This window comes from Larus michahellis, chromosome 1, assembly GCF_964199755.1.
Source record: "Larus michahellis chromosome 1, bLarMic1.1, whole genome shotgun sequence".
Taxonomy (NCBI): domain Eukaryota; kingdom Metazoa; phylum Chordata; class Aves; order Charadriiformes; family Laridae; genus Larus; species Larus michahellis.
In genome coordinates, this window is record NC_133896.1 from 9,734,007 (window position 1) to 9,761,551 (window position 27,545).

The window sequence follows — 27,545 nt, forward strand, 5'->3', positions numbered from 1 at the left end:
TTGCAAGTCATGAAATAAAAACCAAACTCCTCCAACCAATAAATCTATCCTGTTATTTTGAAAAAAGACTGAATTGTAAAATGCACTACGTGGTAAAAAAAGTAATTCACAGCGGTACCGTTCTTCTTCTTTTTTTTTTTTTTTTCACAGTGATACTGTTTGCTGCTTCTTTTTTCTTTTTTGTTTTTTTTACTGACATCTGAAGGAAAACAGAAAATATTGTGCGATTCTTAAGGTTGTGAAATTTTGCATTGCCCACGAAGCTGGCAGAAGACTAAATAGTAACTGCAATTGCAGCAAGCACACTGCACTGTATTATAGATATAGTTTCCATGTGAGACGAATTCTGGCTGCCTCATTCAAGCAAGATGTCTCATTTATTTTAGTGGGACCATTCGCTATGTTAAAATGATCACGATTTGGGTCTGTACCCATATTCCTACCATTAACACGTTACATAGTTGAGAAGAATTCCCATAGTGCCTAAATTCCTCTTCGTGAATGAAGTGTTGGATGGAGATCCCTACACCAGGAAAGGGCTAAACTGGAAAGTGCCCCTGGTGAAGCATCCATCATGTTTACTAGCTCAAGCCCAGGAGCAGCAAAGCCACTGGGGCCATGGCAAGCCTGGGACACAAGAGGTCCACGGTCAGTGCTCACGGCGCAGGATGCTCAGATTGAATACACCTTTCTACCCTTAAGGTTCCAGCACCCGTTAAAGCCTGGGGAATTTAATTTTCTGAGTGCCTAAAAGATATGAAAATTAGACTTGGACTCCTTTACTTCTCAGGCATATAATTACAAATATTAGCCTCATTTAAAAGCAAGTAACTTCACAGAACCCAAAATCCCATTGAAATATAAGCCAATGATACTTTAAAACATTAAATTAGTTCATAGACCAATTAAACGCAGGTGTTGTTCAACCAAAAAGACACAAACAGTTTTAATTTTGTTTACCCCACAGCTGTAGAAACCCTATTTCTTTTTCATTTGCAGATGAATATCTTTATGCTGGAACAGCTTCTGATTTCCTTGGCAAAGACACTGCTCTAACACGTTCTCTGGGCCCTTCTCATGACCACCATTACATCAGAACTGACATCTCTGAACATTACTGGCTTACTGGTAAGATCCCAAACATATGCTGTTGTCATTTGCATTGTCCCTGCCTCTCTGAAGTTAATAGCCCCTTCCTTATATAAATATATGTCCAGTAACTATAAATATAGATATTGTATCATGGTATCTTTGGATTACGTAGGCTTTTTTAAAAAAGCTCAGTGGAACAAAAATGCACTTGAGAAAAGTCACAGAGGTGAAAATGCTAATTAAGAAAAGGGTAGGGACGTCAGACCTAATCATTCTTTCCGTCTTTGATCTATACATCTGTATATAGTCCTGTAATTGGAATAATATCGTGACTTAAGTGATTCTATTTCCAGTCTTGTTGGAATAATTTTTTTTAAACCCTTTTTTCCAATCCCTTGTTAAAAGCTGTTCCCTACAGCATGTTGAAATGACAGACTAGAAATTCCACTTTTTTAGGTAGGAGGTCTTTTTTTTTTTCTTTTTCTCTTTTCCTTTTTTGAGGGGGAAAAATACCCTTTGTTGCTGTGAGGATCATTTTAAAACCACTAAGGGCACCCTAAAATAGCTTCCCAAACAAAACACTGCTTTTTCTTGCCCGTTAAAAAACATTCTGAGCTAGTAAACCCTCTGAAAAACTGGCTGCATTTACACCCAGCCAGGCTCAAACCACACACAGAGTATCATGGAAAACTTCGCTCACAAGTTAACCCTGCTCAATTAAAGCATCCCCCTTTTAGCCGTCAACTGTCTTTAAAGATGTGGCAACGCTGGCCCTGGTTCAGGATGCCTGTGTAACTATTGTGGGTGTATTGTAAAGCCAGGGCCTGCTGACCACAGGGTTAAGTTGTCTTCCCAGCAGACAACTTCTGAAAGGGATAATTTTTCCTCTTAACTCTTTGAGACCTCAACAAGAGGAAATGTTCTTTTTTATTTTTATTTTTTTCCCTGACCCTTCTCTCCCTTCTAAGCTGTTGCCTTACATTTCTGCCTAGTTGTAACTCCGTAACCTCAGGATTTCTGCTGTGGGATAAGGAGGAAAGGAAAAGCCACTTAAAGTCATTTTACCTTTCCAAATAGGAGCAGTCCTTCAGACAGATAGAAAAATCTCACATCTAACTCTGCTGATCTATCCCACTTTCATCTCCTGCACTCAAAACCTTTCTTGTGCCACCTCTCCTATCTCCTGTCTCTCATTTGTACGCAACCCTTGTGTGATGGAGACCAGAAATGGGCTGTAAGTGACTGGGACTAGGATGGGTCCTTCCAGTAGGCAGTTCTCTATTTGTAATTAACGGTGCAACTGAATATTCAATTTTATTACTGGTGTCCTGTGGACGCTCAGCATGGAAAGATGGTTGGAGTAGCTGCTTTCCTAAGGGATGCTATAATATCCTAAAAAGAAAGATTTACTGTAGTTTGGTCCTGAGGAGCATCTGGTGTTATCATTAATATAGATCCACCTTGATGAGGATTACAGGGTCCAGCTCCCAGACCAAAAGAACGTACAGCTTAAATAACCAGTTCCAAATATTTTTTTTATGCTTTTAATGTTTCTTCATGAGCAGTTTGAGACAAGGGAACAGGAGAAGAACACAGAATAAACTACAGGTTTGAGAACTGTTTATGTATTTTAGTTTAGAGGCTGGCTGGGGGGTGTCTGCCTTTCTTCTTTCTTTTAGATTGATTCATGTTTTACTCTGTTTTCACTTAAAGCGTCTGTATTTGTGAAAGTTTTCTAAGGAGAATAATATATTAATATGTCTGGGTTTGAAAAACAGCTTTAGTGTGCTAGACTGGGACGTGAAAATTACCCCACACTATATAAACACTGAAGACCCCATATATTCTTCAGGTTTACCTTGTTTCCAGCCACATAAAAAACTACAGCCACGCTCTGTCTAAGACTTCACATACACAATCCATGCACTGTTATACAAAGAGGCATAGATATAAACTGGGTGCTTTTAATATTTTGAAACGGTCCTTTTAAGGTTGGAGAAAATTTTGAGTGCAACTCTAAATGATGGGATCATTTCTGCAGTAAGCCATAGTGTAGCCAACATATTTCTAGTTTATTGTGTAACATTATCAATTGCATACGTTTATGCTTTCAGCCGATATTGGTATAAAGAAAACATTTATTCGATTTCAGGTTTAAAACTCCCATCTCATCTAAATCCCCTCTTCCCTAAGTCTACCACCCATTTACCCAGCATATGTTAGACCTCCAGGAAAAGTTGTACATACTTGAGTAATTGTACAATTAGAAATAAATTATTTCCAGGCATGACTCATGTTTTACTTAGGATAAGCATAAAATGTAAAACTTGTTTTTTTCCAGAGGGCTGAGGAAGTTTCGCCATAATGCACCTTAATATTTTTAAAGTTTAGTCTTATTCTGTTTCTGGAAACAGGATTATCCTTTCCTGGGGGAAGGGAGGGAAAAACAAAGCATAAGGGAAAAATGCGTAGGATACCTTCCAGCTCCTTGCAGAGCATCTCTATCTTGACTAATTAAGACATGCCTTAATCTCAGTGACTGAATAGCAGCTCCACAAAGGAGAAAGGGAGGAAGGCAGATAATCTTTCCCATGACTCACGCTCACACAGGCTCATACTCCTGCACGCGGTGGCGCTGAAGACAGAGGGGATGCTGCCTCTGCTCAGACATCAGCCCTTCCCCTGCAGAGCTGAAGAATCAGGCGCTCCTGCAGCCGCTGACCAGAGCTGCCTTACCCGTGGCTGTGGCCGGGGACGAGGCACGTGGGGCTGGTGGCCCCGCTCCGGACGGCAAAGCCGCCCACTGGAACCGAGTCTGCCCCGCTCCAACCCAGTGGGCAGAGGAGAGCATCCTGTGGTGGGATACCCAAGCCCAACATACAGGCATGCACTAAACAGATGCACATTCCTCCCTGCTTTATAGGAAGCTAAAGCTATAGTTGGAATAAGTGCTTCCCTGAATTGCATTCTTTTTTTTTTTTTTTTTTTTTATGTTGCCATTTAGTCATCTTTGCCAGGGCAAAAACTTGCAGGCAATGACTTCTTTATATCCTGTGAACTTTGGATGGGATTCAGCTCACTTAGCTCTAAAAGGCAAAAGTTAGCATCGTGTCTGAGCTCAGTTGTTTCGCTTGTCTCTGTCTGTAATTTACAGAGAGAGGTGACAGTTCCAGAGGGTGACTCACCTCACCTATCGTAGGAATCTGTCTTAAAATAGGATTATTCATTGTCACTTTCTCCTTGTGTCACTCCCTGAGAGAGGACCGGGATGATCTAGTTTAGCAGCTTGACTTCTAGATGGTTAAAGGTAAATGAGGTGAGCACAATCCTTTGCCCCACTGTCTTGGGTTGCCTTTTCATTTCTTCATGTTCTGGGATTTACTGCTCATTTGCTGTCCTTTTTTTCAGAGCCTAATGAGTCTTACTTCTCTGTAGGTCTTTCTAAGGCATGCACAGTTGCATTGTCTAAAACTACTGCTGGCAATAGAAGGGTGTGAGAGCCGGCAGGTAACCAGCAGCAAACATGGCCACACCAGCAAACCCAGCAGTGAAGGACTAGGTGTAACAGCTCTTCCCACTTGGCCACGAGAGCATGTTAAAAAAAGCACGAGCAACATCTGAATTTATTGTACCGTATCTTGTCAGAGCTCATGATGCCTTTAATGCCCTGTTTGGTTTACTACAATTTAGCTATGACATTAATACGTGGGAAAACCTTCTATTGAAGCAATTAGGGGGGGACAACTGTATGTATAGGAAAACAAACAGTGGTTCAGGATCATCATCATATAATTTTTTCCCATGCAAAGATTCCAAAAACCTAATTCACACTTGGTTTAAATGCACTTTTTAATGTTGTATGGATGGATTACAAAAGATGAGACAAAGATCTCACTTGCAGAACATAATGTGCTTTTCAGATCATGATCTCTCTCATTAAATTGTTTTCAGTCTCTTTGTCTTCATATCTTTTACAGCGTATTTTTATTTGGATTTAACTTTCAACTTCAGTGTTTTCAATTGTGATTGAAAATCGTTAAATATTTGTGTTCCTTTAATTTGTTAGAGATTCTTCTAAATCTGTTCCAGGAATTGGTATTGAGACATTTGTTTTTGCATTTGGCTTGCCAAGTAAAGCAATGAAATTTAATTTAAAAAAAACATATATTCAGAGTTTTGTTCAGTGAATGTGGATTAAAAAAAAAAAATCTATGTGAAATTCAAAAGGATGTTATAGAAGTATTTCACAGGTTTTCTTATTAAATGGCTATTTAGCTAACCGCATATTTAAGAAACCATACTGGAAGTGTATTTATGTATTTATTCACGCTTAGAGATCTAATCTTCAAAGTAGCCTTACAGGCCCTGAGGGGTAATTGAATATTTTCTTTAGGTTGATTTTTAAATCCTAAGTTAAATTTATAGGGCTTGATGCCTGCATCATTTCATTTTTCTGCTGACGCCATTCTCTAGTGTCAGAAAGGTTTAAAATGGAAGCAACGCTGTGGCTATTTTGATCCATAAATTTACTCTTCTGTCATGAAGGTGCACATTCAGCACTTAAACATATCCCATTTTGTCCAAGCCTTTGACTGTGAACTTTTGAATCAAGGATGCTGGTTTTGTCCTGGGTTTACTATAGAGTTCATGGTGAAAAATCCTCAAGGCTAATATGAAGTAACAATCATTATAAAGAGGACAAAGGCACAGAGATGCACTAAAAGCTGATAATAGTATTCCCCACATATCACCAGTGTGCTCTGTTTGCTCTGCCACCTTACCCCATCCTCCTTACTGCTTTTTTCTGCAGCTTGCCTACTTATGGGGGCCAAAGACTGTGTATTTTATTGCTGAAAGAATGTATTTTAGAGTCAAGGGTCTCTTTGCCCTCTATTTGTATAGCCACTTCTGTTTAAAGAAAAACATCATTGATCCAAGTGCCCATCTATTGTAGCACATTGGGGAATGTCTTAAAAATCACTTCCCCAACAATGTGGTTCACTTGTGCAAGACAGTGTTGTTGCCTGCTCTGCTGCAGTCAAGGGCCCCTGGAACTCATTTAAATTTTGATTTTAACGAAAATTAAAAATAAAACAAAAGCAAGACAAAAATATAAAACACAAAACACAAAACAACCACCAAACAAACAAAAGCCACAACTGATGAGCAGGTAGAGCAGGACTGGAGATCATGAACAAAAGGACCAAGGAAGACAGTGTAGGAGATGTATTCAGTCGTTGGCCCAATAAATATGCCTATAGGATGCAGGCAGAGACAGCAAAGCTTGCTTTGAAAGAGACCAGAAGTAATATAACTGCTCAGCACATCAAGGGAAGGCATGCTGTAGCACTCCTAGCAAAAAGCAGATTTAAATAACCCAAACGGACCGTTACATTGATATAGCTAATCTGTTTTCATGCACAACAGGGAACAATGTCCTTAAGACTGACCAGTCAGTGTGGAGTTTAGTGTGCTATCTGGGGCAGTGGGTTTGGTAGATATAGTCAGTAAGATTGTTATAGCACAAATGTGTGGGAAACTTAACTTGGAAAAGCTGTCATTTATACTGATATTTTTTTTGCAAGCTCTCTTTAGTAAACAGCAGTGTATTTCTGTACTCATAACTGCTGCAATGTGTAATTAAATTAATTTAAATTCTACCGTGTGATTTTGTAAAATCTAATGAGCTTGATATTGGTGGAAAGAGTTCTCTAAGACAGAGTTTTGTAGACCTTATTTTGTATTGAAAGTCATCCTACTTTCAAGCAGAGAGTGAGAGCCAGTACTGCATGTTTATGCAAGTGGTGGTAAGGTATATATGCAAAAACATCACACTAAGAGTAAATACTTCAGAACTTACTAAGATTAAATACTTCAGGGACTTTTTGCTCAGGGTTAGTCAGAAACTTGACACTATGTGTTATTTAGTGAAGTTTTTAATTCACTGGAAGATGCAAAATAAATGCAGATATTGAAAGAGAAATTTAGTATCAAGACTTTTCTACATATTTTAAAACCTTTTTTTGGGAACTTCTAGGAGCAAAATTCATTGGAACTTTTCCCATCCCGGACACCTATAACCCAGATGATGACAAAATCTACTTCTTTTTCCGAGAAATATCACAAGATAGTGGCACATCTGACAAGACAATCCTTTCCCGAGTTGGGAGAGTTTGTAAGGTGAGGACTCTATCTTTTTGTTTTATTAAAAAAAAAAAAAAAAAAAAGGAGGAAAAAAAAGTTTGGTTTGTTTCTGTGAGAAATCTGTTTTTTCCCTTCAGATCAGAAGGAAATAGTATTGTTACCCAATGAGCCATTGTGGTATTTTTTTTGAACATAGATTACTAATGCTGTCTGAAGTTTACTCGGCTGAAAAATAGACTTGATATGGACTGTGTACCACTTGTAGAAAAGCTAATATGCTTATAAATGATAATCCTGCATCTAAATGGTAATGTATTGACCTTCAGATATGCAAAAGTGACCTGCTTTGTTTCATAACCTTTCAGTGAGGATTGACTTGTCGAAGTGTACACAACGGCAAGGTATTCGGGCTTTTCTGGAAAGTGCCCAGTGAGTGGAAGGATATACAAACCCATCCCTTCAACTTAGCTCAGTACATCATTTCTGGGCATTACCGAGAGCTGGGGTCAGTAATTTGTTTCTGCACATTCCTGATAATCAGTCGAGGTGAGGGTAGGCTAAAAATGCATATAGTTTCTGAGCTACACCCACGTCTGTCCAGAGGTTTCCTCCCCTGGGAAGGAGTGCAGTCCTTGACCTTTTGACCAAGAGGAACCAGGCCCCGCGTCTGCTGCAGTGTAAAATGTTTCATTCAAGCTTAACCTCCTTTAAATGATCACTGCCTTCACTTTCTCTTTCATTACGCTTAGTTTTGCCCCTTAGGAAAGATTTCTGCCCCTATGGTATTCATAATGCAGGCTCAGATTTTCATGAGCTGCACTCTTTTTGAAGAAGCACTTCTGTCAAGGGCAGAAGCCTCCTCAAATGGTAATGAGAACATAAAACAATTCCTGTATAAGAAGACAGCGGTCATTTTGCTGTTTAACAGTCTGCTGGTTTTGCTAAGGTCTTCTTCCCACTACCGCAGAAGGGTCTATTGAGCTCTATGTCAGGCATACCCTCTATCCACTTCTTTGTCTCATAATACTGTAGGAAAAGAAGCACTGTAGGTGCTCCCATCCTGTACCCAGAAATCACTGGCAAAAGTCAGGAAAATAGGACTTTAAAGTTGTCTTCATATTAGTAAAGATAAGCTTTGAGCAATTTTTTATCTCATATGATGAACAAGATATCAGCAACACCATCACAGCAGTCACACAAATAGGTACATTTCTGTGATATTTTGTTCAGGTGTCTTCATTTACTTGCATTTTCTGAGCAATGTGACTCTGCTGGCAGTGAATATTATCTTCTTAAGAAGCTTGAAAATCAGTAAACAAAAAAAAGAGCTTGTGACTTGCAGTTAATAAGATGTGTCTAGGAGAAGAGTGTCCATTTAGCTAATGGACACACACAGAAAAACAGAGTGGACACGTGTATGAATATGTAAATCTATGACTGTTCTGCAGTCAAGCAAACTCCTGACAATTGAGATTTCAGTGGCCACAGCCATTTCACACTTCTATCCTTGACCTAAAATGTTAAGAAAACAAAAAAACTCATTCATAAATCAGTTCTCTAGTAGGTTTTTAGCCAGACGAAAGGATGGATAATCTTTAGTTGGGTATTTCACAGCAGTGTGATTAATGGCAGAATGGAAATGCAAACATATATGATTTGCTGCTAGACATGGCATTTGCTGATTGTGAGAAAGCACTTAATGCATTAGGATAAATTGGTAGACAACATTTTCAAGTCAAGGCACATGAGAGATTATAGTAAACGAAGATATATGAGCTAGAGATCTCCAGCATCCTTTACCTAGAGAAAAAAGCAGATAAGGTATCATAAGGAAAGCAACAGTATTGTAAGGAAATCCTAACGACCATATGTAATTGTACCTCAAATGAGACTGAATTTGTAGAGTAATCATGTTAAGGGGAAAAAATGTCTTGAATTTTATTTTTTAATAGTCGAAGCAAAACAACTGAAACTGATAAGTAAGATGATTATTATCAGTGTTAGTTTTGCACTGTCTTCTTTATTTATTGAGCACTTCCCGATGGATGCAGGATTCTCTTGAAAATTCCGACTCTTTTTTTTTGTATGTTTGCCTGGAGTAGTGCCAAATAATAATAAAAATACTATAATACAAATTATTATAATTAAAACAAAATTATTATGATTATCTAATATAAATAAAAAGACGCAAATAGACTCCTCTGTTTACAGACTAAGATCCTCTGGATCTGAGCTTTGCTATGAAACATCTGCTATGCTTAATTCTCTCTGATATAGGATCAATGTCTTTGGTTGCAACAATCGATAACATAACCGTTTCCATTTGCACCATCTCGTTAATGTGACCTGTACTGCATAAAGTTAAACCTTTGCTTTCTTTCCTTAGCAAGCGGAGATTAACGGTGGATGGGAGGAGCCCGGCAACTTCTGCAATAATTTGCTTGGTGTAAACCCATTTTTTTTCTGCTAGAACTCAATTGCTCTCTACCTCACTGTGCCTTAGGGCTTCTGTGCATTACCGCCAGAGACACATGCTGAAATTAGAATGGGCTTTGTTTTTAATAAGGAGCTCAGTCAATGCAGCCTATTCTTTGGCTAATTTTCAGTGGCTCGACAATATGGTCTCTCACTGATCCTCCCCCTTAGGGAAAATCTTCTCTGGAAAGCATTCCCTTTTCCCAGCTACTTTCAGACCCAGAAGATTACAATACTCCTGCTGGCAGCTCTTTGCTCAGAGTCAAACAGCTGTCACTTGTCCTGTTCATAAGACCATACTTACCATCTCGAAGCATGTGTTATAATAACGCAGCCACTGTAGCACTGAATAGCACTAATTTAGATTTACGTCATCTGCATTCTGTATATCACCAGGGGATATCAATATGAATTGGGAGGAAGTGCTTTCAACAGTCACTTTCAGAACCGGTTGTGTAATTTATCATGGCAAACAGCATTTCCTATTTTTGGTTTGAGGGAAGCAGAAAAAGTATCATTGGCCTATCATCTGTACTACCTGATACTGGTTATGGCGTGTTCCTACTTCCATAAAGTATAATCTGTTGGGTTATTTGCTTTCTTTGCAAGTAAGGTCATAAGTAAAAAGCAAAAAGATTATTATTAAAGATTAGCCAGCTATATACACATATGTATATTGCATGATCATACAAATCTTAACTTCTTAAAAGCATGGACTTAAAGCTTAAAAGCATGTTTCTGTTTCTAGAAAGACAGGCATAAACCTTTACGATTACATTTTCTTCCAGCCCACGCTGCTGAACCAGTTTGCATCAGCTAAAGACATGACAGTCATTAGACACCGAGCCCGATTTTGAAAAAAAAATAAATATGGCAGCATCCATGCAGTGTGCCCTTTGCAGTCAAGTGAGAAGTCAGCTATATTTTTGCATACATACCCACCACAAAATGATGACAGAATTGGAATTCTATTTAAAGACAACTTTACATATGCATAAATATAGCCCTAGAAAAGACATAGGTTCCCCTTCTATTTTCCCACTCGAATAAAGTAAGAAATTAAAATCTTAACTTAGAGGAGTCCACATAAAGGTTTTGGAGAGGGAGGAAGGTTGTTGGGGGCATTGTTTGTTTGTTTTCTATATAGAAAAACATTTTTTCATAGCTACAACCTCATTCTATTGGAATGGAGTGGAAATTAGCCAAAAAGCAGTAGTCTCTCTGCTACAGTATGAAAATCCTGTTTATTATTACAGCGGTTTGCATTTGCTGTGTTACAAGCTTCTCTTTAATGGTTTTGGTGATGTATTGCAAAAGTTGCGGCATGCAGTCTTGAAGACTGATTTCCAAGACCTCAACTGCCAAGAAATCAGGCTTCAGCCCCTGATGCTTTCCCATGTTTCCCAAAGTGTTCAGTATCCAGAGGCAGCCTTTGTTCTAGTGGAAACAAGTGAGCTCTTTGTCTTTTTTTTTTTTTTTTTTTAGTATGCCATTCCACCCTCACATATACCACGCTGTACCTGGGGATGAGAATACAGCAATTAGGCACAGCCCTCTTGGTTAAACTGTACTTTCTAAACACACTGGAATGTAATCATTTTAAGAGCTCCTGAGTTGAGAGCCCAGGACACACCCTGCATTCCACCTTTGGATAATGTGATTTATTTCCAAAGCCATGAACATGAACAGAGTTCAAGGCTGTGACCTTACCTCCCGTCTGGTGCTTTAAGGCAATTTGTATTCCCGGAATGGCAGGAGGGAGCTATTCCTCTGCGACTCCAAGTCCAGGGTCTCTGGTGGTCTCTGCCATGGGGCTGCTTGTGTGTAACAGTTAGGAGGTGTTTTTCTTGTCCTGGAAACAGTCTAGCCATGCCTTTACTGTGACTAGGGATAACTGGGTCATTAACATTCTTTGTATTTCTATATTGTGTAATGCATCACTGTGTAGATAATTGATCTATCTCCAAAAACATTTGAGTTGTCCGCATAGTGTAATGCTTTGCCATTCAGCCGTATTAGCTTGGGTCCCGGAAGCGAAATAGCCATGTTAACATGTTCTCAGCAGGGCTAATTAGTCTGGGCTCAGAGCCATGCTCGTGCAGCTATCCCGCTTCCAGTTCTGGAGGCAACTCATTCCAGAAGAGATTTAACTTACTGTGTATTACATGCTTACATACTTTCTTTGTCACCATAATATTGCCTAGCCGCAAGGCTAACCATGGGTAATATTTTTTTCTATTGTTTCTTTTTCTTTTCTTTTTTTTTTTTGTTTTGTTTTAATTTCTCAATGATAATGATCAAAACCACTTCGAAAATGTCATCCCTAGAAAAAATTTGGCCCGCGTTAGCCTGTTGAGCATCTTTGCGGCAGTGGGACTTTCAGAAGTCAGCTCCTCTTGGACTTCCAAATTTGATATTTGAATATTATGTGCCACTTGAATGTTTTCGAATTATGTAGAAAAGCAGATGCTCATCAAGATGATTTCATTTTAAGGGCTGATGTGTTGGAGACAGGCCAGTTCCATATAGTGTCTGCTTCTAACTGTGATGAATTAAGAGATATAACATCAGGCTTTGTCAGGTCTTTTGGTCCAACTTTCCTTATTGGCAAGAGTATGCATGAGCATAGGAAGTTTTGTATATTTTTGTCCCTTATGGGTGTGTTTCAACAATGTAATTGGTGTTTTTTTTGAGGGGGGAAATCATGATTTGCAGATGAAGCAAAAATATGTAAGTTATGCTTATATATAAAGAGGTGTGACTGAATTTTACTGAGCCTCAGGGAAAATGAAAAAGAAATTGCAGTGTCAAGATAGAGCTTTAAGAACTGGATTATGGAAATGCAGCTGCACAATCTCTGAAGCAAACTCTGGAAATCATCCTAGTTGCCAGAGAGACTCATTGCAGAAGACGCTGTCAGTAACCCACTGGCTTGGAAGTGGGAAGCTTGCAGAGTTAATTGGAGTGAAGTTCCCATGTCTAATCCAAAGTTCCTGACTTCAGAGTGCTTTGATTCAAATGTTCAATTCCCTCTAAGAGTAGCAAATAATTACTGTGATTTTGGAAATTTTCTGATGGGATAAAATTAGCTTCCTGGTTTTGTTTTGTTTTGTTTTTTTTTCCTATCAGTACATTTAATATGAAAATATTCCAGTTTAAAGTTCAGGCTTTGCTGTTGTTGATTAAGTTCATTGTTGTAAATGCAGACGTTTCAGGATGCTCAATTCTAAAGGACTCCATAAGATGTTGAGCTACCTTCATTTTTTGGTCTCATGCTTTTCCAGCTCTCAACATATGGTTGTCAGTACTGTGGTCACACTGTCCCACACTAGTGATTTTAGGCACTTGTACGTGTCCAAGCGAGGAAAGTAATTATCAGGCATTCCCTTCAATCAATAAAGGCAGGTGACTATTTTTTAGAGGAAGACTCCTTCCATATTCAACCCAAATCATTCTTTGAAGGACATATTTTCCACCAACTATAAAGGGAGCTTTGCCCTACTGGGTCCCTGGAATGTGAAATTCAAGACATTCTTATTTAAGAATGTGAAATTCTGAATGGCCAATTTGTAAAGAAACCAGCCTATCCCAGTACTGCCTCTCATACTGCTTCAGTTTCACAATGCTCTCAGTGCATTCAAGTCATAATAAATTCTCATCTCCTATTTGACACTAATTGCATGATCTATCTAGTCATTTGACTTGCCTGTAGCTTCACAATCAAGAATGCTACATTTCATAACCTGAAGGTTTTGTTCCTTATTTTTTTTCTCTTTCTTTTTATTTCCTTTTTATGTTTTTATATCATGTAATTTATATTAAGTATATGCGGAAGTTTAGATGAGAGACAGGTCAAGGCAAGTTAAACACACGGGAATAAACCATGAACAAGTTATACTCAAAATTTAAGGTAGATTTTCCCGAGAATTCCTTAACATATTTTATTAGTTAAGCCATCACCCTTTGCTCACTTCAAATTTCCATTGAAGTTGGAGGGAGGAGCCTAATGATGGATATAGTACAGTACATCTACTGTGTGGCAGCCTTTGAACAGTTTTAGGGAATGTTCCTAATACTAGAAAACCTGTTGAAGGTAATATTAGCAGGATCGCTGAATGGCCTTGCAGTAAAATGGTGCTTAATTTTATCATTTCATTTGTCTCAAACCACAATCAAACTTGCTGTTGTCATCTCCTTGCCTTTACCTGACCCTGTAAATTACTGGCTTTTGGTTTGTTTTTTTTTTTATGGTGTGCTTCGTAAAAGTCCAGAATTTGTCTTTGCTGTATAGTTAGACTTTCCAGTTTGAATCCCATCCAAAGATAATTCAGTAGAAACCTCTGGGTGTGATGTTTAAATATTTTCCAAAATAAAAATCAGCATTTTCCTTAGTGAACCGAACAGTTACACATGCTTGATGCAAGTACATTGCCATTCTGATTGAAATAACAACAAATCTGCTTCAGGAGCAGGAACTTAGGGCTAAACCACTGTTTCTCTCACTCGTAGTTCAGACAGAGGGCTTTTCCACAGTAGGTGCAGCCCTCCAGTCTTTTAGTTTTTGCTGTGGTTGAGATAAAGACCTTCTTTCCCCTTGTCTTAATGCCTAGAAATAAGCGAATGCCCAGAGCGGCATCCTTACCCATAGGTCTCATGTCAGCTTTCCAATGACACTGGGTCATCTTGCCATACATTCAGCTAGTTGAGCTTCATTCTGCTTTCATGCCAAAGGCTTCCCTGCTTCAGTCTTGCTGATGATTTACTCATTTCAGCCAAGGAAGCCAAAAGCAGGCTCAACACTAGCTACGACACTCCTGCGTGCTGCTGGCTATAGAGATACGTGCCTCTCCTGCCTAATCCTGTTGTCTAGGTAGGCAGGGCATGAGTTAAGACAAATGTTTAGCTTTTCTGTTTGTAAATATACTGCACGAATGATAAGGACACTTTAGTATTAGTGCCTGGAATTGTTAGCTGTTTCTCCATTTATAAAGTCTGCTAGAAGGGTTTTTTCCATAATGTAAGTCTTTGCTGCAGGGGATGCCATTTGTTTCTGGTGGCTTTGTAACGTAGCTAGGCTTCACACAAGAGAAGGGCTCCAGGGCCTTTTGCAGTTTCAGCACTTTTTCCCCTCTGTTCTCCAGCTTTTCCTTTTATTCAGGCCAGGAATTCACTTTGGATGGTCCTTCTGCATACCTTGCCACTGGCTCTAATTAATAACCTGCTTTTTAAGAGGCTTTTCAGGATAATTACTGTCTTTAAAGTTTTATGAATCACAGTGTTTGACATCTTTGATGTTGATTGATTTTCAGAAAAATGCACTTTTTGTTCTACTGTTCAATTTGTCACTGTTACTTACAAACAAATAAGAGATTTAAAACCCTGAAGATGCAGATGTTCTTTAGCCTTGTTGCCATCTGTTTTCCTGCCTACTGGATTCCAAGGCTAACATTTGTGCATTTTAATGAAGCTACATTTATTTCATATATAAGATACAATAGAATAGGAAATAGATAAAAAAGGAAGTCTTTAATATAAGTTGATTTTTAAATGACTTGTTCACAGATCAATATTTTGCTGATGTTTTTTATTTTCATGATAAACATCTTTAACTACAGGGTTTGAAATACCTGTTGTTTCGCTCAGTTATATGTAAATCGCAGATCAGAAAACTGAGATTTTCATGGAAGTCTCCCAAGAAAGGCATATGATATTACATTAATTTACTTCACAAATTCTACATTGTGGCGTTTAAACAGCATTCTTCCTGGATGTCAGAAAGCCATACACTTACATGTGCTCATTGAAGTTGTACATCAGATATTTGAATTCTTCATGTAGTTTGCCAGAAACCTGATTTCTCACTCCAACAAATTATTTTTTAGAACCAGATCATTGAAAAGGGTTGAAATTTTAGGATTTCTGTAAAATAAAAGTCTGTCTGATTTATTATAATCATATTGGAGTCCTTCCCCATTTATTTAGATAATTTCTGCGTTTAAATCTTTGTGATATCTTTTGGTAATATTTCCTCAACAGGTGACAGTTGGCAATTATCTAAATCTCTAACTCAGGCAAACACAAGTAACCAAGATTTTACAGGCACTTCTTTCTGTTAAAAAGAAGGTATTTCAGGCGGAAGTGTTGGTATCTGTTACAGCTTGTGAGATTACAAAGCAGTAAGTGCTAATTAAACCTTTATTTATATTCAAAAAGAAATATGCAGTCCTAAGTGCCTTCATCTGTACTGTAACAAAGTTTATAGTAAACACTGCTAATCCAGTGCGCTTAGAAGTGATATTTTGGGAGATAAGATTTCAGATACTTGTGGCTGCTCATCTGTTACAAGTAGATTAGCCATATTTTTGGAATGAAAGGCTTGCTCTCGCTGCCTTCCACTTCTCTCAGAACTTAAATTTATCTTGTCTCATCTCCCTGAAATATTTAGTGTTCTTTGTCTTCAGTACCAGTATCTCTTGTCCAAAACCGTTTCAGTGCATCCAGTTTACCACACACTTCCTGCAGGGTTGAGACAAATCCCAGCCATTTTAGGATTCTGTAAATTTGTGTTGAATCCTTATTTCTTTTCACCTACAGACTGACTGGCCTTTTCTTTGATGATTTTCTCTCTTCCATCCATTTTTTCTAATCATAGAATCATAATCTACTGACTACCCAGCCTGTACATCTTATTATATTACTGTCATGCTCTACATCCAGCTCACAGCATTTGAGCACGTCAGTGATTAATTGCAGACTGATATTATTAAATAACATTTTACTCAGAAGGAACTGTCTTCTTTTTCTAGCAGCCCATTCTCAAAAAGATTTTTGGCCACTATGTCCTTTCTCCAGACTCTCAGAGACCCATAATCATGAACTGTGATGATCCAGGGAACCTGCAACAGAGTAGGCAAATATGAAGCAAATCTAATGAGTCCATGGCAACATGGTCTGAAGGAAAGGAGAGTAATTGCGTGTTCTCCAGCCCCTGAAGCCTCAAGATGCGTCAAAAACTGATCTAATATGCACCAAAAAATAGTGTTAAGAAGGAAGGGGTGCACTTTCTTCAAAAAACAGAGATTCCCAGAGCTTAATAAGAAAACTACTACTTGAGAATTCAGGAGCAAATTATGCCTGTGCTATTAATAGGTTTTGAACATCCTTAGCCTGAGCAGAACTAATTCTACCTGTAGATAAAATCGCCGTGGCCTTTGTCCATTCCTGCGCTTTCTCATTCAGTGGATCCTGAAAGGATATTAGGGTATTAGGAAAGCAAAGACACTGCATTATTCAGAAGTGACATAGAGAATTAAAGAAATAAAATTATATGGCTGCTAATAAAAAAAAAAAAACCTAGAAAAAAAACCACAAAAACCCAAAGCAAACAAAAACATCCCCCTGACAAAATGTATGTTTTGTTTCATTCAGCCGTGGCAGTAGGAAGAAGTATGTTGGAGGGTATATCGGCATGTTATATGTGCAACTGTCTAAATCAGTGAAAGGTCTTTTCACTCTCTCCATTTCTGCACCATAAATGTTTCACTCTCTGGCCTCAGAAGGTCTTGGTAGATGATGGACTGCTGGCTGGTGATTGAATTCCCCTTGCTCCTTTATAAACTGCACAGTGCTATTGGCAACTTTTGGATATGTAAGGCACACCTAGTGAATGTCTGTTCTAACGTCTCTTAAATTCAAGTAACATGGTTAACATTGTGTCCTTGATTGAGAGTGAGGAAATATGGATACATCTTAAATCCAGTGGAATCTTATACTTGAAAGCACATAGCACTTGCTAAGGCTGCTTCCTTTGAGCACAGTATTTGGTTCACACTACTCTTTTAGAACTCAGTAGAACTACTGATATATTTAAACTAAGCATTTGCGTAAATGCTGTGTTGGATCGTGAATTAAGGGTGGTAAAACACAAGTATGTATTTTCCCATCTCTTGCAGAAGCCGAACGCCTGTGATGACAGGAGCAGGACTTAGGCGAGGGTGATTGTTCCATTCCAGCCCCATCACATCTTCCTTCCTCCGCCCTTCCTGATCATAGCCAGGCAGTTAGAGACATCTCAGGGTCTTGTGATGCTGCACTGCATCCACCAGAAATCAAAGTGGAAGCCCTGCAACGTGAGAATTGCTTAGCTAATCCAAATTGCCAGAGGAAGGAAAAGCTTAACGCTTCTTGCTTTTCAAGATTCTTTGTTGCATCTTTGTAATTGTTTGGCTTTAATTACACCACAAAGTTTATCTGCTGTGCCTTTGAACAGAACACACACATGCAGAGCTTCTTTTTCCTATTGGCTTCAGGCTGCTAATTTTGACACCTTTGTAATAAATCTGTTGGCTAGATGCAAAGCTTCAGGCTTGGCAGGACCTCAGGAAATCAAGAGAGGAGTTAGTAATTCTTGTAAGAACAGGAGTTCCAAAGGCGATAGATTAGCAGGAATCATTTCCAACTGAGCTAACCTATTTAAAAGTAGAAAGTACATGAAAAGGGAAAACAGTTAGAGTGCATTACCAGAGAGGTGTTACTCCTTGTGAAGTGAATTTCAGCACTTAAAGCCATCTTTCTGAATGCCTGTAATATTTATGATACAGCCCTGAAGGGCTAAATGCAATCTATGGAAATACCATATAATTTCCACCGCGAAGTGTTTCCTACTGGCTGGTGCTATACCTTCAGAGTTGCAAAGCCAATTAACAAAAGTCAATTCTCCTGGTGAATCCAGAGGGAATGAATATTTATGACCAAATTTGTGGTGCTTCAATTTGCAGCACAGATCCCCTAAGCCTCAGAGTTTATAAATGAAAAGAAGTAGGCACCTTCATGGGGTAATTCAGAACCTATAGCTGGGAGACTACTGCTAGTGATAACATTTCTCTTAAGTGTTTTAATTCTTGGTTCCTGATGGAATATCATTGCCCATACAGTTTTTAGTATGAAAAAAAAAACAACGAGACGCCTAAATAACATTGCGGAATCTAAATAGATCTGTTATTTGGGGCCAAAGAGACAGATAAATGTAATTCATTAGATTTTTCCTGTAGTCAACAGAAGAAGGTAAACTACTAGTTCTAGCTTCTTAAAATGTAAAACCTTCTTCTAAGATCCTCTCTCCCCTCACCTGTCAACTGATCCAAATCAGTAGAAGGATGTTTCTACTTCAGAAGGGTAATTCAAACTTCAAGTGGCCATTCATAGATTTTTTTTTCTTTCTTCACTGACTAAAGGAAATTTGCACAAATATGGTCATGTCTTGGAAACCCATAGTAAAATATTTTTTTAAAAAATCCCTTTTGTGAAGGATAGACTGATATTTCCATAACAATGATTATTAAAATAATATGACTGTTTTTTTCCTGGAATCCGTATCTCTCTGTACTACATACACAAAACAAACAGTGCAGTGTTTACATTGCAAGAACTGCTGATGTTTTCTTTTTGAGAAATCTGTCCAAAATATTCTGTATTTTTATTGGGTTTGTAAAGAATTCTGGAAGAACAACTGATTGCGTCACAGGGGATAAGAAATCACATGATATAGACGTATGTTTTCACAGCATTACAGCTGTAGAGCTGGTGAGAGAAGTTTGCAAACAGATTTGGGTATAATTCGGAAATTGGAGTTGCCCACTTTCTGACCTGAGAAGTGACTACTGGAGATACTTATAAAAAAGCTGTTCTACACTGGTTTGGGGGAAAAAAAACCACAATACAAACAACCCCAAAAAAGACTTTATTGCTGCTGTGGTAAGATCAAACTGTGGAATGAGACTGAATCATATCAAAAGTATCATATGTTAAAACTCTCCTTATTTGTTTAATATTGAAGTCTTTTAATTTTGTTTTTATTAGAATGATATGGGAGGTCAAAGGAGCCTAATCAACAAGTGGACTACTTTTCTGAAAGCCAGGCTTGTGTGTTCAATACCTGGTCCTGAAGGAGCAGACACACATTTTGATGAGCTACGTAAGTTGATTTATCTTTAATGGTCTATTTTGACATCAATACTGCTTGGGGTTTTTTTTGTTGTTGTTGTTTGTAGAAACACTATCTTGTTCTGATTTTACTCCTCTTCCAAAAAGTGCTGGTAATAGCTACGACTTTTATCAGAAGTCCCTGGTTATAACTGGAATTAGTCTGATCAGAAATAAGGGGGTTTTGCCTCTCACTCCAAAAGGTGGAAAGTGAAACTCTGTTTCCTTATAAAAGCCAGACTATCTACAAATGGACAAACTTCAGAATATTAGCACAAATTCACATGGCAGAAATTAAAATTCATGCAAAAATAAAGCTTTTTAATGTATTTACAAATCTCCAAATTATAAATGGTAATTGCAGAAATATTCAGTGTGTGTTTAATTAAAAAAACCCAACATTTTTCCCATTGCAGAAGATATATTCTTACTTTCTACAAGAGATGAGAGAAACCCACTTGTATATGGAGTCTTCACTACCACAAGGTATGCGTTAGCATCATGTTTGGCTCTGGAAACAAATGCTGAAGATCTTACTCAGGCCTTTTATTAAACCCTTCTATTACTAGACCCTGATTTCTGAGAGCAGTGAGAGACTACCTGAATACGGCTTGCAATATTGGGGCTGTAGTCACTAAGGACAGTATTTTCAGAAATGGAAATAATAAATCATGTCCCTAAACCTTTGTGTGCCTGATATTTGAGAATGTTTGTAAAAAAATTAAAAGCTTTCTAGTTTATTTCAACCTTGTCTAGTTGAATTTACAAATTTCAATCATATTTATTGAGTAACCATTAGTTACCATTTAAGACAAACCATTGTTGTGAAGCATTATTTCTGTAAGCAACAACTTGGCTGTTTCTTAGTATTAAAACCCACTATGCTCTAAAGTGGTATTTCAGTGTTTTTATGGACAGGAGTTGATGGAAGGACAACTCGTCTTTATCTCAAGGGGATAGATTAATTAATGAATGAACCTTTTAGCTGCAATAGTGATGTGCTCTATATAGAACTGTCAGAAAGGAAATAAATAATTCTTCCCTTTGGCTCCAGAATCATAGAATCATAGGGTTGGAAGGGACCTCTGGAGATCATCTAGACCAACCCCCTGCCAGAGCAGGGTGACCTAGAGCAGGTTGCACAGGAACGCGTCCAGGTGGGTTTTGAATGTCTCCAGAGATGGAGACTCCACCACCTCTCTGGGCAGCCTGTGCCAGGGCTCTGCCACCCTCAAAGGAAAGAAGTTCCTCCTCATGTTTAGGTGGAACTTCATATGTTCGAGTTTGTGCCCATTACCTCTTGTCCTGTTGCCAGGCACCACTGAAAAGAGCCTGGCCCCATCCTCCTGACACCCACCCTTTAAGTATTTATAAGTGTTGGTAAGATCTCCCCTCAGCTGTCTTTTTTCCAGACTGAAGAGACCAAAATCCCTCAGCCTTTCTTCATAAGAGAGGTGTTCCAGTCCCCTAATCATCTTGGTAGCTCTCTGCTGTACCCTTTCCAGCAGTTCCCTGTCCCTCTTTAACCGGGGAGCCCAGAACTGGACACAGGACTCCAGGTGCGGCCTCACCAAGGCAGAGTAGAGGGGGAGGATGACCTCCCTCGACCTGCTGGCCACACTCTTCTTGATGCACCCCAGGATGCCATTGGCCTTCTTGGCCACAAGGGCACATTGCTGGCTCACGGTCATCCTGTTGTCCACCAGGACTCCCAGGTCTCTTTCCGCTGAGCTGCTCTCCAGCAGGTTGGCCCCCAACCTGTCCTGGTGCACGGGGTTATTTCTCCCCAGGTGCAGGACCCTACACTTGCCCTTATTGAATTTCATAAGGTTCCTCTCTGCCCAAATCTCCAGCCTGTCCAGGTCTCTCTGTATGGCGGCACAGCCTTCCGGTGTGTCAGCCACCCCCCCCAGCTTTGTGTCATTGGCAAACTTGCTGAGGGTGCACTCTATCCCCTCATCCAGGTCATTGATGAACATATTGAAGAGGACTGGACCCAGTACTGACCCCTGGGGAACACCACAATTAAGAACCTTTGAATTAAGTGTAAATAAAGACTAGCCAAATGTTGAACAGCATGAGTACAATGAGGAATTGCCCAGGCGCTCCTGAACTCAGAAGCAGCCACCTCCATAGAATGTATAACCACATAGAATATTTGAAATTGAATGAAATGTTGTGCAATGAATGAAATGGCGTATGAAGTAACTAAAGTACATGCCACTCAACAACCTAGCATGGTGTTCTTTGGAAAACTGAACTGTTTGGTTTTGTTGTTTGGGGTTTTTTTTAAGAAAAAAGAAAAAAAACGTAGAACAAGAAAAATGTTTATTTCTCTCTCTTTTTATTGTCTGTCCAATGCAACTTGTAATACTCAGGCACATCACCTGTAATATCACTAATATACGGACTTCCAGATGTGAACACAATGGAAAGGAATGTCCTTCATTTGCGGTAAATTCTAATCAAAATAGCTAATAAATGATAGCTGGAAACTGTCAGTCACTAGACAAAATTACAGTCTATCAAGTCGTCCCAAAGGCTAAGTCCAGGTTTCAACCAAGCAAAGCTTTAAACTGTAATGACAGTGACATTAAATACCTGTAGTTATCAAACGTGTACACATTGTCTGTTATTTAGCACCACTTATGTCAACTCTCAGTTGTAGGATTGATTCAAACCCCATCAGACTCTGTGGAATTAATTCACTGGATGAGGCATACACTGAAGAGGTTTTTACAACGTGCGTATCATTCCATCTTCTTTTTCAGCTCTGTCTTCAAGGGCTCTGCAGTGTGTGTGTACAGCATGGCAGATATCAGGGCTGTTTTCAATGGCCCTTATGCTCACAAAGAGAGTGTGGATCATCGGTGGGTACAATATGAAGGGCGCATCCCGTATCCCAGACCTGGTACAGTAAGTGTCTCCTTAATTACATACTTCTATTTTTGCTCCAAAGCAATCATGCTTTACACCCCTCCCCGGATCGGTAATTTGTATTTTCCAGGATGTTTCAAATTATCCTCTCAACCCTCTCCCCTCTGTTGACAGCTTAGACTTCTACCTACCTTGTAGGTATATAAATATACATTTTTCCATGTCTCTGAGATAACATTGTGTCCAGACTGTCTATTTCCTGATTGTCTCTCATATTGTGGTCTCCTACTGTACAGCTGTTGGGATCACCTCTAAGGCATCAACACTTCATAAAAAGCCAAAGGCATTTCTTTATGGAGTATTAAGTTATGATGAGGCATTTTTGTTTGAAGTCTTGCATTTCTGTTATCTTTGTGTCTGTTATCCTGTTCCTTGAGATATGGTCATTGGTTCTATTATTTGTGTTTGTGCATGTGTTGTGTTTTGAAGTGAAGTAAGGAGTTAGTTGCTGGAGGTTTTATGTGATGAATGATAAGTTACAGGAAGAAAAGAGATGTTTAATATCTGGAAACACTTCTAAATCCCAACCTTCAGATGTAACAGATCTTCAGATGTAACAATCAGGACAAAACGAAGAGGGAAATGTTGAAAGGGTTATTAAAGAATTCTTCCCCCACTTCTGTCTTGGTATTAAATTTAGAAAAGAACGGACCTATATTACATCTGAGGAAGAAAATAGTATTTCCAGAAATGGATCTAATTTTAAAAAGTCATCACAACTTTGAGCAATTCTTTGTATGTACAATGTGAAAGAGCAATGATTTAAGAGTAAGACAGATATTACGCAGGGTAGCTTTACATTATCTTGGTCAGGTATTCAGTGAAATAGTGCTAAGCAGCTGCCTAAATCCAGTGAAGCACTGAGCTACCGAAGTTGGACTGCTGCTGGTACCTTGCCTAGAAGCTATCTGGCTGTTCCTGCGCTATTTCTCTGACATCAGCACAGGTGTAACCTTTGCTTCAAGCCACATTATCTAGCTTATTTGGCTCTTCTTTTCACACATTTCCTTGTGTCTCTGTGTTTTCTTCATCACCCTTCCAATGGACCCAATCGCATAGTCCAAGCCCATGCTATTTGCTGCACTCGATGGTCCCAGGCTTCAGCAGGTCAGGCCCTGAGCTCTGATTCCCTCCTCTCAACCACAGGCGAGTCACAGAGGGCAGCTCTCTCTATAAAGACTGAGGCAGCTCCAGAGACTGATTTGGCCTGCCTAGGATCTGTGCTGCTGCGCCAAATGCGCTCCTAATTTAGACATTTTAGGCACTGTAGGCTTACGCATCTCTTTCTCATGCAGAATATATGGTGCTCCTAGAAAAAAACCCCAACATTTTATTTTTTTATTTTTTTTTTAAAACATGTGCAACTCCATTACTGGTTAAGAAGTGCAGATGCATTTAGTTTTAAGTACAAAAATGGTGCCAGTGAGAACAATAGCTGGTCCCATGGCATCTAAAGAGATTAAAATAACTCTCTTGAAAAACTCAGAGTGCCCCATAAGGATGAACACTCTGCACAGATAGACGGGTCATAAGCTCATTGCATTTTTGAGTGTATTAGCCATCACATGGTTGAGCTGGGATTCGCAAGGAAGGAAGCATGTCATGCTGAAGCATGTCAATGCTGATCTTTATCACTGCTTTGAATATCCATGCTTGCAAGTTTTGTAAAAGTTGCAATGTTTAAAGCTAAACGATATTTTCCATAAGCCACCTCTTAACTCTCCAACTGCTTCCTTTAAGCACCTGATAACAGTTGTGAGAAAATGGTCTCCAAAAATCCTAAGGACCTTTATACAAAGTGGATTTCTGTAGGAGTTTGTCTGACAAAGGACTGAAAAGGGAAGTGGATTTTACTGAAGAAAGCTCTCGGAAGAAAGATATCTGTAATATTTGCTATGTAGATAAGGTAAATGTATTACTGCATAGTTATTTATCTTTTGTCTCAGTGAGCTGGACTGCTTTCAGACTTCAGCATACTTCAGGCTCAGTTTAATATAGGATATTGAAATAAGTAGACTCATGCCATGCTCTTATCTTATAATGGGCTATGCCAAACCTCTGGAGAAGAATAGATTTAGGCTGGGATCTGAAAAAGCAGCACAGTGCTCAAAGAGAAGGAAAAGAAGCAGCATGCTACACCCCTGCAGAACACTGCAGTGCGAATGCTGACATGCTCTTCCTTAAAGAGTAATTTCACCATTTCTTGACAGCCATGGGGTGGTTCAGGAATGCTCAGAACAAAGCCAACAGGGATAATCTATCTTTTTTAAAGTTATTAGAACATTTTAGAAATTTAAGCTCTACCTAGGTATTGCCCACAGTTAGCATAGCCAGCACTGCCCTGATTTTATATTTCTTATATTTTAAGTTACTGGCAAAGTCTAAAAATGGCTATGCTAGGAAATGCGCTTCCTTTGATGTTTGGCTTTGAGAGAGGCATTGACTTCCTTTCAGCATTTATACAGAAGCAGGAGACTGCTTACCCTAATTTAACTTTCTGCTCAGCTGCCTTTATCTCCTAAGTAAATAAAGCTGTTCGCTATAGAGGCTGTGACCACTTTGATATTGAAATTTTGACAAAATGCTTCCTGTGGCAATTTGTGTCAGAGATAAACTCCCAACATGACCATGATATCATGCCTTCGCAATGCTGGGCGGCGTGCAGGCAGAAGGAGCCCCTGCCTGCCCGAGCTCCCGGCGCTGCGGCGGGCGCTGCCTGCCCTCTGCCGTCCTTGGAAGACCCCCGAACAGGGATGCTGGGGATCTCCAGCACGCTCCACACCATTGGTTCTGCAAAATGTACAGCTTTTTTTTACTCTTAATTTCTCCCAGCGGTATTAAAGAGCAAGTGGAAATAACGGGAATTTAGCAGAGGCGAGGCTTCAAATCTATCTCAATTTTGAAGCTGAAAAGAAAGAGAGACAGAAAAAACATGCAGCCCTGCCACAAAGGGTGGTTTGAAAACCAAGGGAGCTTTTGCTCTGACTCCTTTAGCTGTTTAAAAATTGGACTTGTATATCTGCAGCTGTCCCCAGATAACAAATCCAGTTTTCTTCCAGTCTCTTAGGGTTTCACTCAGGAAATTATCCATTAATAAGAAATCATCAAGGACTTTCTTTAAAGTGTGTTTTGAATTCTGAAGCAGAGTTTTCATAATGCCTTCCCAGTAATCACAGAAGTCATTTGAACAAGATTTTTGGTCAATATGGAGGAAAAACCATTTCTAGCTTGTTTATTTAGCTGTAAACATTGCAGTATCAGAGCAACTCCCACTGCACATTTGGAAATTCTGATGGGATACAAAGGAGTCATCCTTATTTAATTGGTGGTGAGTAAATATTGAGGTCAGATTTTTAGAGGAACGTCAGTGTTTAAAGTTGCAGATTAACACTTAGTCTGATCTGCTGCAGTACCTAGGACTCTAACTTCTATCCAAGGCAACACCAAATATTTTTGATGAATCTGTTTTTTTTGCTAACTGATTTGCCAAAGGTTCAAAACAAAGCTCTGCATCAGCACAGTAAGATTCCAGCAGTTTAATTCACTTTTTAGCTACAAGAAGAAACAGCCCAGCATGTTGCTTCTGTCTGTTTGGAGAGCTTTATGTCTCAGGTCTTTCCCTTCCCACTCCAGATCCGAATATGGCCCTGAGCTCTTGAATTCTTTATGTATTCTTTTTTTAAAACAAGTTCCGTTACAAGTCCTCAGATTCTCCTGTGATCTTTTTCATCTTTTTCTCTCTCTATTGCTTTTTTGCCCTTTCTTCAGTGAAACCCCTTTCTTTATTTCTTCTGCTAATCCAGTGCACAGGCTGATCGAGATGTGGTGTCCATCCCGTTGGGACTTGGCTGAGCCACAGAGAAATACTGTCTGCCAAAAAACCTCCCCCTGTCCTCCCATCTGGTTAGTTTTTCTGCTTTAATAAGTGCGTTCATAAAACATTGAGGGTTGCACAGGTTTCCCTTGTTGTTTTTAGACTTATCTTCCTCTTTCACCTGATCTTTTATGGGGTAGACTACATCCTTTGCTTCTCCGATTCCTCTCCCCTTTGATCTCCCCACTGTAAATGGGGCTGCTTAATTAAGCGAAATGTTTCACTTTATGGGTTTATTTTCCTCAGAAAGCCTCCTCCACCTCCTCTGACTTACCAACCTGTTTTCCCCGACATGAATCACCTTTCAATTTCTTTTGAAACTCTGCGAGCACAGTCACCTCTCCCTCTGGCAGAGGTCGGCAGAGAATTGCAAAGTGCCACCTGCAAAGTCAAGTTCACTCACCTGGCTGGTCTCAGCCCAGTTAGCCTCAGATTAATGTTCCCTTCAGTCAACCTTTTCTGTCAACAACACAGGTGTGTTAATTGGAAAAGCAATACAAAGTGCTCAAGACAAACACAGGAACAGGGTAGAACAAATCTCACACATCCAGAGGGATGCAAACTCTATCTTAAAATAAAAATATGGGGACTTCAATGTAGGGATTTTTTTGTTTGTTTTGTTTGTGCTTTTTGTGGCAGGGGTGGAGTGAGGTTAATTGCATTTAAAATTTGCGCTGTTTATTTGTCTCCTGCAGAACCTGACTCATTTCCCTGTCCCCTGCCCTCTTCCAGGCTTGCTCTGAGTAGCTGCAAGGTTAGCGTGAAAGTCTCCCTGCTGAGTGTCCAGTCCTTCTGGCACAACCCATCCATCCTGTAGAGAAGCACTAAGGCTTTTCGCAGGCATGTCCAAATGCAAAATGTATTGTGCAGCTCTGATCAGACTACAGAGAAGAATCCACACGATATTTATGCCACTCAGGAACCCAAGTTTCATTGTCAGAATGGCTTATGGTTGAATCTCCAGTGAGACATAGCTGCCTAAGCCCTGAGAGTCATCTCTCAGCTGTCATCTAATCTATAGAAGTTCACAAACCTATAAGTA

General features: G+C 39.3%; 1 protein-coding gene across 12 annotated transcripts in view; it reads left to right on the forward strand.

The window, feature by feature from the left end:
• Positions 1–27,545, forward strand: part of SEMA3D (semaphorin 3D) — a 143,891-nt gene that overhangs the window by 85,168 nt on the left and 31,178 nt on the right. For all 12 annotated transcript variants that reach the window (XM_074573352.1, XM_074573355.1, XM_074573353.1 and 9 more), the window contains 5 exons: positions 1,000–1,128; positions 7,130–7,272; positions 19,570–19,684; positions 20,109–20,178; positions 22,464–22,608. In XM_074573352.1, coding sequence (XP_074429453.1) covers positions 1,000–1,128; positions 7,130–7,272; positions 19,570–19,684; positions 20,109–20,178; positions 22,464–22,608 — 602 coding nt within the window. The remainder of the gene's footprint in view (positions 1–999; positions 1,129–7,129; positions 7,273–19,569; positions 19,685–20,108; positions 20,179–22,463; positions 22,609–27,545) is intronic.